The sequence below is a fragment of the Osmerus eperlanus genome, chromosome 12 (genome assembly GCF_963692335.1).
Source record: "Osmerus eperlanus chromosome 12, fOsmEpe2.1, whole genome shotgun sequence".
NCBI lineage: Eukaryota > Metazoa > Chordata > Actinopteri > Osmeriformes > Osmeridae > Osmerus > Osmerus eperlanus.
The window spans coordinates 13,345,908-13,360,200 of NC_085029.1; the positions used below are offsets into that span (position 1 = coordinate 13,345,908).

At 48.0% G+C, this 14,293-nt stretch overlaps 2 protein-coding genes across 2 annotated transcripts in view; one reads left to right on the plus strand and one right to left on the minus strand.

Moving 5' to 3' along the window:
• The first annotated feature begins 52 nt into the window (after positions 1 to 52).
• noc3l (NOC3-like DNA replication regulator) lies at positions 53 to 5,601 on the plus strand. The gene is made up of 21 exons (XM_062475359.1): positions 53 to 231; positions 425 to 629; positions 786 to 909; positions 1,164 to 1,321; positions 1,478 to 1,546; positions 1,676 to 1,806; positions 1,894 to 2,055; positions 2,204 to 2,297; positions 2,462 to 2,637; positions 2,749 to 2,877; positions 3,009 to 3,140; positions 3,250 to 3,330; positions 3,478 to 3,578; positions 3,702 to 3,774; positions 3,865 to 3,928; positions 4,014 to 4,085; positions 4,236 to 4,417; positions 4,574 to 4,702; positions 4,785 to 4,882; positions 5,110 to 5,194; positions 5,360 to 5,601. Exons 1-21 carry the CDS (start codon positions 223 to 225, stop codon positions 5,486 to 5,488), a joined length of 2,403 nt encoding a protein of 800 aa, XP_062331343.1. The 5' UTR covers positions 53 to 222; the 3' UTR covers positions 5,489 to 5,601.
• A 2,184-nt stretch (positions 5,602 to 7,785) lies between these two features.
• The window catches only part of plce1 (phospholipase C, epsilon 1), a 48,493-nt gene continuing 41,985 nt past the window's right edge, over positions 7,786 to 14,293 (minus strand). Inside the window, exons 26-38 of the mRNA XM_062474949.1 lie at positions 14,118 to 14,236; positions 13,812 to 13,929; positions 13,285 to 13,419; positions 12,541 to 12,834; positions 11,784 to 11,947; positions 11,098 to 11,359; positions 10,741 to 10,859; positions 10,493 to 10,621; positions 10,211 to 10,393; positions 9,861 to 10,034; positions 9,441 to 9,653; positions 9,156 to 9,294; positions 7,786 to 8,578 (exon numbers count right to left, since the gene is read on the minus strand). Coding sequence (XP_062330933.1) covers positions 8,454 to 8,578; positions 9,156 to 9,294; positions 9,441 to 9,653; positions 9,861 to 10,034; positions 10,211 to 10,393; positions 10,493 to 10,621; positions 10,741 to 10,859; positions 11,098 to 11,359; positions 11,784 to 11,947; positions 12,541 to 12,834; positions 13,285 to 13,419; positions 13,812 to 13,929; positions 14,118 to 14,236 — 2,174 coding nt within the window. The 3' untranslated portion in view covers positions 7,786 to 8,453. The remainder of the gene's footprint in view (positions 8,579 to 9,155; positions 9,295 to 9,440; positions 9,654 to 9,860; positions 10,035 to 10,210; positions 10,394 to 10,492; positions 10,622 to 10,740; positions 10,860 to 11,097; positions 11,360 to 11,783; positions 11,948 to 12,540; positions 12,835 to 13,284; positions 13,420 to 13,811; positions 13,930 to 14,117; positions 14,237 to 14,293) is intronic.

The window sequence follows — 14,293 nt, forward strand, 5'->3', positions numbered from 1 at the left end:
GCTCTAGGCGGCGGTATGTGTCTGCTGTTGCAATAAATCAGTATTCCTATCCCGTTGAAAAACATGTACTTCCGGGTAGGCTTTCCAAGCCGAGATACACACGTGTGCAAATAATATTACATTTTCTTAGAATTGTATTAAATACATACGTGTTTTTGAGACATATTTAATAATAATATATTTAACTGTTTTTATTTGTGGAGTAAGATATCGTCTTTGAACATGGGCCCGGTAAGTAGTTCAGATACGAACGTAGTTGTTATTTGTATTAGTAGGCAACTCTAGAAACAGCCTGCCAAGTTATATGATGTGACAGCTAGTTTAGAAATGTTCAATAACTAAAGCTGGAATCAAATTCCTTCCAGATACAGTGTTCAGTTAATCATTTTTAACCTACTGCTATTGTCGACCCTTTTTTTACTAGCCCAAAAGCAAAAAGAGAAAGCCGAGTTTTCGTCGGCTGCTGAAGACCAGCAACGTAAAACTTGAGAACAAGCAAAAAAACAGGCAGTTCAAACAACAGAACACCGAGAAGAAACACCGTAAAGAACAGAAGAAGCTCCGCCAGGCTATCAAAGATGCGTCCCTGCGGACGCCACAGCCGCTGGAGCGCTACAAGAAGAGACCTGGTTTGTGGAAACTGAAATGCTCTCACTCCACATACAAATCTATTCCCCTGCGCGATTTAATTAGGGCCCTCCATCGTTACCCTAAAATGAAAGATGGAATGCATGCACCTGCTGTGTTTCTTGTTATTGACCTGTGCTTGCGTCTATCCCCTCCAGAGGAAGAGGAAGATGAGGAGTTTGTGGAGTCCCTGCCCGTGGACATGATGGATGAAGATGACCTGGAGCAGATCAGGGAAATGGCCAAGAAAGCCTCATTCCTCACCAGAGACCTGTCCTCCTGGTAACTAGCTCTGCTGCAGGCCCCCAACATAGCAAGTGATAAACATAAACACAATGCTGCCATCTGCACACACCGACAAACTATGACATCCGCACACACGTGATACTACAGTGTATCTGTGTCTCTACATAATGGCTCACATTTTATGCGAGAGTGTGTCTAGAACTAATCTTCAGTAGTGTATCTACAAATTAACATTCATTGTCTCCTACTCTGCCCTTCCCGTTTCCCTGTTGCTTCCCTCCTCTCCACAGCGGCCCTGTGCACGCCAAGAAACGCAAGTCTGAGCAGCAGCCGGAGAACTATGAGAAGATGCCCAGGAAGATGAATGTCATGGAGGAGAAAGAGGTCATCCACCTGCTTCCCCTCAAGAACAAGACGGGCCTCATTCCCCAGAGCATGGAGAAACCAGGTTAGGAGAGCAGAGAGAAGGCTGTGTAGCATGGGGGATTTGTCAGAGCAGTGAACTGAACTGGACAGTCTTAACTGTCTTTTGCCACATCTTTTGGTAGCATGCAGACATAAGCATGGTTGTTGGTACATTTGACAGTTATTGTTTGACTTGCAGTCGTCCCAAAGAAAGAGGAGGAAGAGGAAGAAATGGACGATCAGACAGGTTTGGAACAGTTTGAAAACGGTAGGTACACCACCACACACCAGAATAAAAACAAATACAAACTCCCTTTTATGTGACAGCTGTTCATGTTGGTTGTCTCTGTGACCAATGAGCATGTTGTCTTATGCCCCCCCCCCCCCCCCCCCTTAGAGGAGGAAACAGAAACTGGCCCCGCCCTCACCCCCCAGGAACAGGAAAAGCTCCGCGCTCAGAAACTGTCAGACAGGAAGCTACGCATTGCTGGTCTGGGGTCAGCTATCCTGTCAGATCCCACCAATAGTGTAAGTAAGATATGTGTGTGTGTGTGTTTTGCCATCTTCTTTGTAAGTTGTACTAAAAGGTGTTTGTGTGTGTGTGTACCATGCTAGATTAAGAAGCTAAAGGAGCTGCGCACCATGCTGTTGGAGACGGACCCGTATGTAGCGGTGACAGTCAGGAAGCTGGTCATGGTGTCTCTCATGGAGGTGTTCAAGGACATAGTCCCCTCCTACAGGATCCGACCCCTGACGGAGGCTGAGAAGACTACCAAGGTCCACACACACTTGTGACTTTCACGACATTGCATGTCAGAACGTCAATACAAATGAGATTCAACATGTACATGCACACACGTGTACACATACCGTCACACACACACACGGGTTTCTCATCGTGTGTGTGTGTTGTGCTGACGTGCAGGTGAAAAAGGAGACCCAGCAGCTCAGAGAGTTTGAGGAGGGATTGGTGAGCCAGTACAAGTTCTTCCTAGAGAACCTGGAGCAGACTGTCAAGGGTAGGCACACACACACACACACACACAGAGATATACACACATACTTCCAACACCAGCAAGCTGAAAGAAGCATAGACATCCTCTTCTCAAGAATCTGGTCAGTGTTGAAAAAAGGGTGCGGTGGGTTCATGGTTGTTGTGGTTGGTCCCTGGCCGTGTCACCAGACTGGCAGCAGAGGAAGAGGAAGCGTAGTGACGCCGTGTCCCTGCAGTCCTACAAGGGGCTGGCCGAGGTGGCCATCCGCTGCATCTGTGAGCTTCTGGTTGCCATGGCGCACTTCAACTTCCACAACAACATCATCGTCATGGTGGTGCCCCTCATGAACAGCCCCACCAGGAAGGTCGGTAGTGAGTCCTCAGGACTGAGGAGATCATTGTGTTGGTGTGTGGTGGTGCAGGTGTCTGACTGGCCGTGTTGTGTCTGTGCTGTGTTGTGTTGTGTTGTGGTGCAGGTATCAGACATGTGCTGTGAGGCGGTCAGACAGCTCCTGAAGCAGGACAAGGTGGGCCAGGCCTCACTCGGCGCCGTCAAGGTCATATCTGGCCTGGTCAAGAGCAGGAACTATGAAGTCAGACCCGAGGTACGTGTTTTCACCACATCTTCAAGATCTCTCCTTCAGGGCGTCTTTTCCATAGCCCCACGGTGAAATGACACCGTTAAAAGACGCAAGATATCAAGTGAGTTGACATGTTCTCCTCTGGCCGCCTGCAGATGCTGCGGTCTCTCCTGTCTCTGAGGATAAAGGAGGTGGACTTGAAGAAGGACACAGAAGACACGGCCCCTAAGAAGAAGTTTATGAAGTACAAAGAGAAGCAAAAGCATCTGTCCAGGATGCAGAGGAAGGTGTGTGTGTGTGTATTTGGGTCTCTCTGTCTGTCTGTGTGTGTGTGTTTCAACTGTTGCCATTTTTGTGTGTTCGAGAGAGATGTATGACTCAAGTCTTCCTCCACAGTGGAAGAAGGCTGAGGAGAAGCTGGACAAGGAGCTTCTGGAGACTGAGGCCTCGGAGAGTAAAGAAAAGAAGATCAAGCTTGTGAGTGAAAGCTGTCCCACACAGGCCCTGTGCAGAGTCCAACACCCTCACACTCCTCCGACATACCAGTGGATTTGCCATTTTCTTACATTTATTTCTCCTTTCCCCCTTTGTATCCCCTTCCTCCTCTCCCTCTCCTCCTCTCAGCACACAGAGACTCTGAACATTGTGTTCCTGATCTACTTCAGAATACTGAAGAAAGCCCAGAAGTCTATTCTGCTGCCCTCCGTTCTAGAAGGGCTGGCCAAGTAAGAAGCCATTTCTGGTTCTCTGAACAGGCTCCTACATTACACCAAGCATACACCTGGGAAACAGCTGTATCACAACCCTGGATTTAGTTCTGGAAGTTTGACGTCTTCTCCTGTCTGCAGGTTTGCTCACCTGATCAACCTCGAGTTCTTTGATGACCTGTTGAACGTTCTCCAAAATCTGATCCAAGTAGGAGTAAGTACATCTAATGGGTTATGTCGAACTCTTATTGGCCAAATTTATTCCCTCTGATTTTATGAATGGCTGACGGCTTCTCCTCTGCAGGATCTGACCTATCGTGAGAGCCTCCACTGCATCCAGACCTCCTTCAACATCCTCTCTGGACAAGGTCAGTGATTGGTTGATGGTGAAGTCAACAGAGGAAGGCCTTTGTTCATATACGTCTTCTAAACCCTTCTCTCTTAACCTGACAGGTGACGTCCTCAACATTGACCCTTTGAAGTTCTACACCAGCCTCTACAAGACCCTACTGAAACTACATGCAGGTGAAGCTCCCCGGCATTCAAATACTCTCAAGGATTACACTAACCCGTTCTAAGCACCGAACTCTGAACCCTTCACTAAAACCTGAACCCAACCCTGTTGTTTGGGAGTTTCAAACACCCCTATAAAGTGCTCTCTCCCTTCCTGTCCAGGGGCGTCTAACGATGACATCAGAATCGTGCTGGACTGTCTGGACGTGATGCTGACCAGGCGCAGGAAACAGGTGACCCTGCAGCGGGCACAGGCATTCGTCAAGAGGCTGAGCACGCTCAGTCTGCACACGCTGCCCAACGCTGCCGTGGGCATCCTGGCGTCCAGCAGGAGCATCATACACGTGAGTGGAGTGTGTGTGTGTGCGTGCGTGCCTGCGTGTTTGAGCGATGAAATACATAGAAGTGCGGGTGTGTGTGTGAGCGAGGGTGTCAGAGAGAAACAGAAGTGTTTGGGAAGGAGAGAAAAACGTGTGTGTGTGTGTTTTCTCTCTGGCCAGACCTTCCCTAAGTGTGACGTCCTATTGGATAACGAGGCCCAGGGGAGTGGCGTGTTCCTGCCTGAGCTAGATGAACCAGAGTACTGCAACCCCCAAAGCACAGCCCTCTGGGAGCTACACACGCTCAAGGTAACACACTCACACACTATTGAAAATTAAATGTTGTGTAGGTGTGATGTACAAGTGCTTATGAACACGTGTGTGTTTCCAGAGACACTACCACCCGGTTGTGCGGCGGTTTGCCTCTCACGTGGCCCTCGGGGCCCCCAGCGAGGGATCCGGAGCGCTGCAGGTCCAGCTCAGCAGACGGTAAGAACCAGACAGACAACACCTCGGTCAGACCCACCTAGCTCTTCACATGGAGCACTGGTGCGTGACAGTGGGGTTAGGGCCTGTAGAAGGGAGGCAGTCGTTCAGAGAGGCACAAGGCAGTTCCGGTATCCTTCGGACTTTGTTTATTCCTGGGTCATCAACAGTGGTCACCCAGATCAACAACCAGTAGAAGGTAATAACCTATGGTAACTGTTGTTCTCCAGGTCTCCAGCGGAGCTGTTTGATGACTACAGTGTTAAGGACATGACCTTTAACCCTCCAGTGGATTCCCCCTCCTCCAAAAAGAAGGTATGGCACGACACCTTCATCTCTCATACTCTTTCTCCATCAATCACACTGACTCGCTTCCCTCTAAAGTTGATCAAATTTGGCTGGAAACAATGTTTCCGTCAAGGAAATATGTTGATGAAGCTAGATTTGATGGGTGACACCCTGTGTGCCGTTGTGTTCCAGGAACACTTCACGATAGGAGCAGCTCTGCTGGACTCTCAGCTGAAGCTGCAGGTGGACCTGGCTCTGTCAGCAGAGACGGATCCCTCCTGCTTAGACTTCTCCTCAGCCCTCTCACAGACCTGCACATGACAGAACCCTCTTCCTGTCTTGGCAGAACCCCTAAACCTCTCACACACACATACCATGCCTTGTAATTCATAACCAAATGAACTGTAAAATAAAATACATTTGAATTCCTTTTAGTTTGGTGCTCTTCACTTTCTTGTTGCTGCTGGTGTTCAACTATTTTGACTGGACACACGTCAACCTGGTAAGTATTTAAACTTGACAGTTTATCGGTATAGCTCTTCTGTAGGGGTGGGAATCTTTTTGGTACCTCACGATTCGATTTTTGGGGTCACGATTCAATTACAAATCGATTCACGACTTTTATCAAATTTCGATTCAATAAATGCTTACATAAAAAAATAAAAACTGTATAGTAAAAACAAACTAAAAGTGTATATATATTACTTAACTGATATCAGTTAAATGAATTATAAATTGGTTTGAGCAAAATTTCAACCAGGGGTACCATGTTTGGCAGTAGACTCGATGGTACACATGCTTACCCACTGAGCCACAGAGGGTTCCTGCAGAGTTACTTTCTACAAGACAATCTAATTGCCCTTATGACACTACAAAATGACAAAGGACCGCGTACGTTTTGTTTCTGCTAATGCCAAGTTATAAAACAGAATACTCTGCCTTCTAATCATACTTACAAAACAAGTGCAAGTTTGCTGAAGGATTTCTAAGAACTCTTCGGTAATGACACTGACTTTAGTTGAGGAACCTGGTAATGTTATGTACTGAACAACAGTGACACTAGAACTCCTTAAAACGCTTTGTCATTGGTTCAGCTGTTTGTGTTGTGCAATGGTGAGTGTTTCATGAAGAGTATACCTAAATATAAAAGACAATCAAGATTAATAACTACAACATTTAATATGATCATAAGAGAGGACAATTATCCATTTAAATAGTTCAAATAAATAGACACTAGTCTACTGAAGTCACAGGTAGTAAACAGGATGTGGATAGAACTGTACATTCATCACCAGTAAAGAAATACTTAGACATGTTCAACTAGATTAGCTTATAGCTTGAACTATATTTACTGGATAAAATGAATAAACCAATTTCTTAAAACTTTACAAAAAACTTAAAGGTTGAATTTGTCAGCAAAGTTGACACACAAAAATACAAGGAATAACAAGCATTGAAAGGCCACTGTGTACAGCATGATCAATAAACTAGCAAACATTTACTGGATACTAACGTATATTTTTGTCAAAACAAGTAAATATGTTTTATTAAAACCACAATAATAGGTTGTGTACTGTATGTGTTGATAGTTTCCTCTCCTGCCCTTTTAAAATAAATTAAGTAAAACCTAAACAGCTTTTCTATTGGCAGAAGACACATATGGGCTTTATACACACAATGATAAAGCAGCCAACCAGGGCTACCCAATGAAATAAATAACATTCACATATATACACACAAATCTCTACAAACAAGCTTCAGGAACAGAGAAGGAAAAAAAGACATGGACCATTCGTAAGGATCGGAAGATGTGACTTCATTATTGCAAGGACTCACATGGTGTAATTCAGTCCTTTCATAAAATAATAGTTTCTATTATTTCAAATCCAAAGTAGTGTCTTGGGCCAAATACAATAATCATATGGTGCCTTCATCTCTGGACAGGGTGAAAAACTAATGTCCTGAGTAGGTTGAAGTGTTCCTCTCTTGCAGTACCAGAAACAGCCTGAAGGGGAGCACTGAAGTACAGCGTAAAGTAATCAGAAATGCCAAACCTTAGTGCTTTCAAAAAAGAATATGAACTAAATGTTGCTCATCAAGAAATACATGTTTCGCTAATAAATATAATGAAGGGAAACCATAATAAAGATTCACTAACAATCCTTTGAAAGTTAATGATCAGACTGCAGTATATTAATATTTTTAATATAACATAAAAAATGTGATACTAGAAACAATATCAGTGTCAAAATCAACAACCCTGAACTGGCTTTTAGTTTTCTGCTACAACCAAGGACAATGACTACATTATAATCCATGACATGTAGAGACTGAGAAATACATCACATGATTCTTATAGTTATGCTGGCTGGTATTAGCACGTTTCTAAACAGAACTCATGTAGGGAGACAGTAGAATTCCAACTAAAGATCACCTCAACTCCATTCCCCATCTATCTCACTGAAACACTATTACCATCCCAAAAATCATAATTGCAGTCAAAAGATACGCTGATAGAAAATACTTATGGGCCGTAACAGTAAAAATGAACTACATCAACAAAGTGCAAAACACTTGACTGAAACAGTTAATCAATACACAACTATTAGTTTAAAAAAAAAGAAATTACAGTACTGCGAAGACAAGGTCACATGTAGAAGAATCAAACAAGCCAGCTTGTTGGCCAACTTCCCCATGCCCTAGTCCTGACCACGAGACAAGAGAGGGATGGAGAGAAGTAGGAGGCTAAGCACCCTCTCTACTCCTCTTGTTTCATCCCTTGACTAAATTCTCTGGCTTCAATATGGCCGCTTACCAACAGACCACACCACCTGCTGTCACATAGACCTGCATGGATGTGGCCAATTTTTTTTTACCTCATAGCTCCAAGCTCTTTTTTAAACTCACTCTAGCTAATAAGGCTAACCCCAAAGGGAGGCGCTCCCGTTATGGAGATCCCATTAAAAACAATTAACCAGGCTGGGCTACTCTAGGGTAGCTGCTTCTAGATCATATCCTCCATGCAGCCTGTGTCAGGGTGTCCAATCCTGCAGGTGGGGTAAGAAGAACCACTGGCTAACCACCACCAGGACCAACCGTCTCAATCAAAGGCTTGCCACTCCTTCCAAGTTGCTCATCTCTCAGACAGGCAGCCAAGCAGAAATCCAGACCTGGGCAGAATCCTGTCCTCCACTCAGGTGAGGGGGTTAGGCGAGGAGCGAATCCTCAGGAGTGCTCTGAGGTGCTCTGGTTGGTTGGTTAGGAGGAAGGGGCGTGAGTCCAGGATTCATTTGTGGATCTTCCAGTTCCTGAGGAGGGGGAGGGACCAGGTGGGAGGGGTCAGAGAGGTGGGGTCACCCCCAAGGAGTCTCCCCTCCGCAACCCACGCCTTCAGTCCCGCTGAGAGAGATCCTGGAGGGGAGAGGAGAGAGACCCAGTCAGGAGGGAGACAGGAGGTACAGTCAAAGGGGGAGGGGGGGTACTAAATAACACCAGTTAGTACATCACAACCAAGATGCTGTTTTAACCACTGCACACACTGGGAAGTGCTAACCTCATCAAGCCCATCACCAGTCAATGAATGAACAGATGCTCTTACACGTGTCACACGTCATAGATGCATGTTATGGAGACTCAGAACACTTCAGGACACCTTAAATGACAGGACACCATGTCCTTCTTTGTCCCATGGGCGACTCCCCAGAATGTGAGGTCATTACCTCATCCTTTGATACAGTACACAGGCTCAACACTGAGGTCCTTAAAGAATATTAACAAAGTGAGTAGAGTCACAGAGAGACAGGTAGAACGGTAGAAAGACGGAAAGAGAGGAAGAGACACAGAGAGAGAAAGAGAACAGGGTTCGGGTTAGGGGTGTGAGTGGCGGCGTACCTGGGGGAGCCTCCATGCACACAGGCCAGTGCGAGGCAGGCTCACTCATGGAGGGTCTCAGTCAGTGACACACAGCATGCCGCCCTCTCATCCTTACTGTGGGCGGAGCTCTCCTGGCTCGCCGTGGCTAGCGTCAGGCTGCCCGCCGCCCCGCTCGTCACGCTCCTGCTGCGACTGGTCAGCTTCTTCAGCTCGCTGGCGAACGACATCCCCTTCCTCTTGTCCTCACGCACCATCTAAGAAAGGAGGCACAAACACACACACATATATACACATCTATATATATGTATATGAGCTTTGAGATGCGCGTGTTTGTGAAACTCATCCGATATATAATATGGCACACTTCAAGTGCGTTTGTGTGTCTGTCTGAGTTCACTACCTGTTCCTTGAGCTTGAGGATGAACTTGCCCGCCCCCCTCCAACGACTCTGGGCCTGAAAGACACACTCGTGGTCCAATAGGACGCGCTGGAGGGGCTTGGGCGCTGACGACTTCTTCGGGCCAACCTCCTTAGCAACCTCCTCCATTAGAACGTAGTCACTGGGGTTGGGGTTGTTGAGGATACTGCATGAGTACTTAGCTTTGCTTAGTGTCTGAAAACATGAGGGGAAGAGGGGACACATTCAATTAAACTGTTTTTTTTTTTGTATTGCCAAAGGGAATCTATAGCGTTTTTTCTTTTTTATATAGCTGTCTGGAAGCACTGGATTCAATTCAATCTAGCAACTGAGAAATTAACCAATCACATGCAGTGGTGTTCTCTGGCTACCAATCACAGGATCTGTGTCCCCCCTGCCCACCTGCTGGATGATGTCCTGGGCCGTGCTGTAGCGAGGAGCCTTGATCACCGTGTGAGGCTGCTCCGGGGAAACGTCATGCACCTGGACGAAGAAGGTGTCGTCCTCTCCTCTTCCTCCTCCTCCCACACTCACCTCCTCCACTCCCTCCATCACTGTGTTCTTCTCATTCAGCTTCTGTCAACGCAACCCAACACACACAGGATTGAATCCCATCCAGGTAACATGTTGTTCATGACCACAAGAGGACACCTTGAAAGAGAATCTAACTCCAGCGCTAATGTCCACTGAAAATACACAATATCTCAGCCAGAGCTTTTTGGGAAGGAGTTCAATGGTATGGATTAGCCTACCTCTTCCCTGGTCTTGAGGCAAAGCCTGCCCAAGTAGCCTTCTTCTGGCGGCCAGCTGTTCACCAGCCTGACAACATCCTCCTCGGGAGCTAGGGGGCGCAGCTGAGCACATCGCCCTTTACACAGAGGCACCTTCTCCTCACACAGGAAGTAGTCACTGGTACTTCCTGTAGATGATGATATCTGAGGAGGTAGAAGAGAGAGGGTGTTCATTGGTTGACAGAAGTCATCGATTGGAGACCGAGGAAACTGGTGTGTGTGTGTGTGTGTGTGAGGGCTGACCGTATCTAATAGCTGTCTGGCAGTGGTCTGCTCGTTCACAGACAGCACTGTGAAAGGTGCGGGTCCTGGTACACCATGTACTGTGATCCTGTGCTGCTGTGCTGCTCTCTGCTCCTCTGAACTAAACAACTAGAGGGTAGAGATGCATTTACATTGAGTTTTTATCACTGACAAGGCGCAATGTATTTACATCTGGTTAGAATACACAAATAAACAGCGAGCCAAGAGCCATCTAGTCTTAGTCTGACCATGGCTGAGCACAGGGCTCCCCCTGATGGACTCTCCTCGATCCGGCGGCTGTAGATGAACAGGCTGGACACCTCCAGAGGCTCGTTGTGTTGTGTCCTCAGCTGGATGTGCCTGTAGCCTAGAACAGTCCCAGAAACACCAGGGTTAAACACCTGTAGCCAGGAGCCACATCAGAACTAATAGCACCGTACTCCCGTGGTTCACCAGTTACTAGCGCGTACCACGTACACTTGGGCCTTACCGCTGGTAATTGGATTTTTGCATTAAAGAACGAATAGCACCGAGGCTTCATGCATTTTCAGTGTCGGATCAATCCGGGAATTGAACCCCGACCCTCCCAGCGAGCGGCAGCCTACCTGGTTTGAGAGCGCGCAGGGGCAGGGTCCTCTGCGCGGTGGTCTGGGAGCTGTTGTTCTCCACCACGGCGATCCTTACAAAGCACATCTCCTGGAAGTGCACGGAGAACAGGAAGTGCTCGCTCCACATGGGGTTGAGGGTGTTGCGGTGGATGGGCTTGGTGCGGAAGTGACAGCTGTCCACGGGCATGCCCAGGATGTCCACCTCCACACACGGGCTGCCCGCACTGTTCCCCGGGCACACGTTCTGACCAGAAATGATCTAGAGCACAAGGAGGGAGAACCCATCAGTCCATTCGTCCGTGTCTGTGTGTCTGCCTGCCTGTCTGTCTGTCCGGCTGGCTGCCAGGTCAGTGTGACCCTCTCCTGAAGTCTGCTGGCCTCCCCCCCCAGGGGAGATGAAAGCTGACAGGGCAGCTCTCTGTTTACGCCGTACTGCTTTATGAGCTCGGCTCTCATTCACTGGCCTATGTGATTTACTGGCTGCTGTTTACAACTGCCAGCTAGAGAACAGCATGAACACCATGAAGATATCAAAACACTGTTCTAAAGGGGCCACATGGGACTGATTTAAACATGAGACATGGTGTGTGCCTGTGTGTGTGTGAGTGTGTGTGTGAGTGTACGTGTCCGAGTGTGTGTTATGTTTGTGTGTAGCGTGTGTGTGTGAGTGTGTGTGTACTCACCGTGAGAGAGTACACGGTGGGGTGCATGCTCTCCATGTCCCTCTCGAGGGGGCAGAGCTGCTGGTAGAGGGGACAGCTGCGGTCCCACAGCACCTGGGGCTTCAGGACGTAGCCACAGCCCCCGTTAGCCTCGAACAGCGCCGTGTTCAGATGCATGGACTGGTCTGCACAGAGGGAGGGAGAAAGAAAGAGAATAGAGAGAAAGAAAAAGGGAAGAAAGGAAGGATGGAGACAGAAAGAGAGAGAGAAAAAGCAGTCAGCTGGATTATCTCCATCCCAAATCCTTGGTTCAGAACCCTGAAAGGTGGGAAGATTTGATATCTGACAGAGTTATAAGACATGGAAGAACCCTCCCTTAAGAACGTCCTGTGTTTCACGGGCTTATCTCACATTCCTCCTCTCTGTTTGTCAGAAGAAGGGCTGGCTCGGCCCAATGGAAAAACCTATTATCTTGCATAACAGCTCCAGAGCTTTCTACAAACCCTGAAGCACCTCTGTCACATCTTGAATGCGGAGGAGCCAGAGGTCAGCGCGGGTCGAGGTTTAAATCAAACACACCCTTGGGCCGAGACAGGATCTGCTTGACTTCGAGACGGCAGAGCAGTGAGGTGAAACGGAGCACTTTCTACTTGCCAAAACCCAGTCTGACCTCAGAGTTGTCCCTTTCGCATTCTCAGATGCAAACCTGTTCTCCCTACTCCTGGACCCTGCATATTAATGAACACCTCCCTCCTCCTCCTGCTGCTCCCTGTCTCACCATCTGTCTGGTAGTTGAGCGCCACCAGCTGGATGCCGTGCAGCCAGAAGGGCAGGGGGTTGGGGTTGGCTGAGTCGATGCGTGTGGCGGCTGGGTAGGTCCTGAGGAGCTGGCAGGTGGTGTGCTGAATCAGCTTCTGGGAGTAACGGCGGCATAGACGCTTGGCTGCGTTTTCGTTGACGGAGGAGATGTGGTAGCACTTTGGAGTGCGGATTATGGCACTCAAGGAGGTGTTGGGGTGGAGGACGGGCGACGTCTGCTCCTCCCAGCTCAGGCGCTGGCCCTCGGCGCCACCTGGAGGGAGGGAGGACCAACAGCAGGGGGCAGAAGAGAACTACAGTCAAATGGGTCGACTTTACGGCTGGAGTCGGAGAGGTCAGAAGCTACGTGAGGTCCTATATATACCCATCATGATCCACACAAAACACAAGTGTGTCAAAGTACTATTTACCAAAACTCTGCATCCACCATCATGTTTGGGAATTCCCCATGTCTCATACAATGCAGTTCTCAGCCTTTTACAACAGCAAATTTAGAGCTACATTTGACCAAAACAATACAGCCAATACAACATTCAGCCTGCACTTACAGTAAGTGAGAGAGGAATTTTCTGACTGGAAAAGTTAACAGGCTTGTTCCCATGGAAAGAGGGTTGTGGGGGAGTCCTCTTGTCTATGTGGGTGTCCTGTCCTCTCAGGACAGGTCGTGAGATCCATTAACACACACACATACACCCATACGTACCCTTCCCTTGGGTCCGACCCTGAGACCCCGCCTCCCCGGGGGTGCAGCGACCAGGAGCTGTACCAAATATGGACTTCCTGCTCTTCCCTCTGTCTTTCCCTCTGCCAGAGCCCGAAGGGGAGAGCGTGGACAGGCCTGTTTCCCACACACACATAGAGAGAGAGAGAGAGAGAGAGAGAGAGAGAGAGAGAGAGAGAGAGAGAGAGAGAGAGAGAGAGAGAGAGAGAGAGAGAACTGTTGTAAGGCCAGGGAATTGGGGCGACATCCCTTCTCTTCATCTCCCCTCCTCCTCTTGCCTGTTTGTTCTGGCTTTGCTTGGGGGAATAATGCTCCTAGCTAGCAGATGTACACCTGAATCAAATTTACCACCAATTTATAGGCCAGCTTTATTCCAGTGAACTTTGATTCAAACTGAACTTTGATGTTTATCTCTCACGTTTGGAAAACCACAAGAATAGTTCACAATATTCCTGAAGAGAAGAGAAGCAGGGGGCAGAGGCCTGAGGGAGGGGGGTGGTTGTGGTTACCTGGGAATTTGACGGCCTGGCAGTAGATGATGAGGTCAGAGAGCTCCTGGGCGATCTGGCGACTCTCCTTCTTGTTGTGAGGGAGGTAGAACTCTTCTCCCAGCTCCATGTCAAACACCTGGACAGAGGAGGGCAGAGACACATGGATACTTAAATCCCTGTTTCAACTACTTCTCAACCTTCTCCCAGTTTTAAGCCTTGAAAAGACGACAGTTGGCCTCTTCCTCTGAGGTTTGGCCATCACCGGCCAACTAAGCTACTACTTGGCACAGTGGTCTTTGTTCAAAGGGCGGAGGAGACAGGTACCTTTCCTTTGCTCTGGGTGGCGTTGTCTGCTTTCTTCATCCTCTTGGGCATCTCGTCACTGGGGGGCTCCTCCTTGTCCCCCGAGGACTTCCCATCAGGCTTGTCCTCAAGGATGTTGTCTGAGGGAGTGTAAAAAGAGTTTTAGAAACGCTCAGAGTTTCCTTTTTTCCTAGAAC

Excerpts from the sequence above, each read along its gene's own strand:
- noc3l (XM_062475359.1), top strand. Across the intron at positions 1,322-1,477 it reads CCAGAGCATGGAGAAACCAG|TCGTCCCAAAGAAAGAGGAG; the intron begins GTTAGGAGAGCA and ends TTTGACTTGCAG. Across the intron at positions 3,141-3,249 it reads TGTCCAGGATGCAGAGGAAG|TGGAAGAAGGCTGAGGAGAA; the intron begins GTGTGTGTGTGT and ends CTTCCTCCACAG.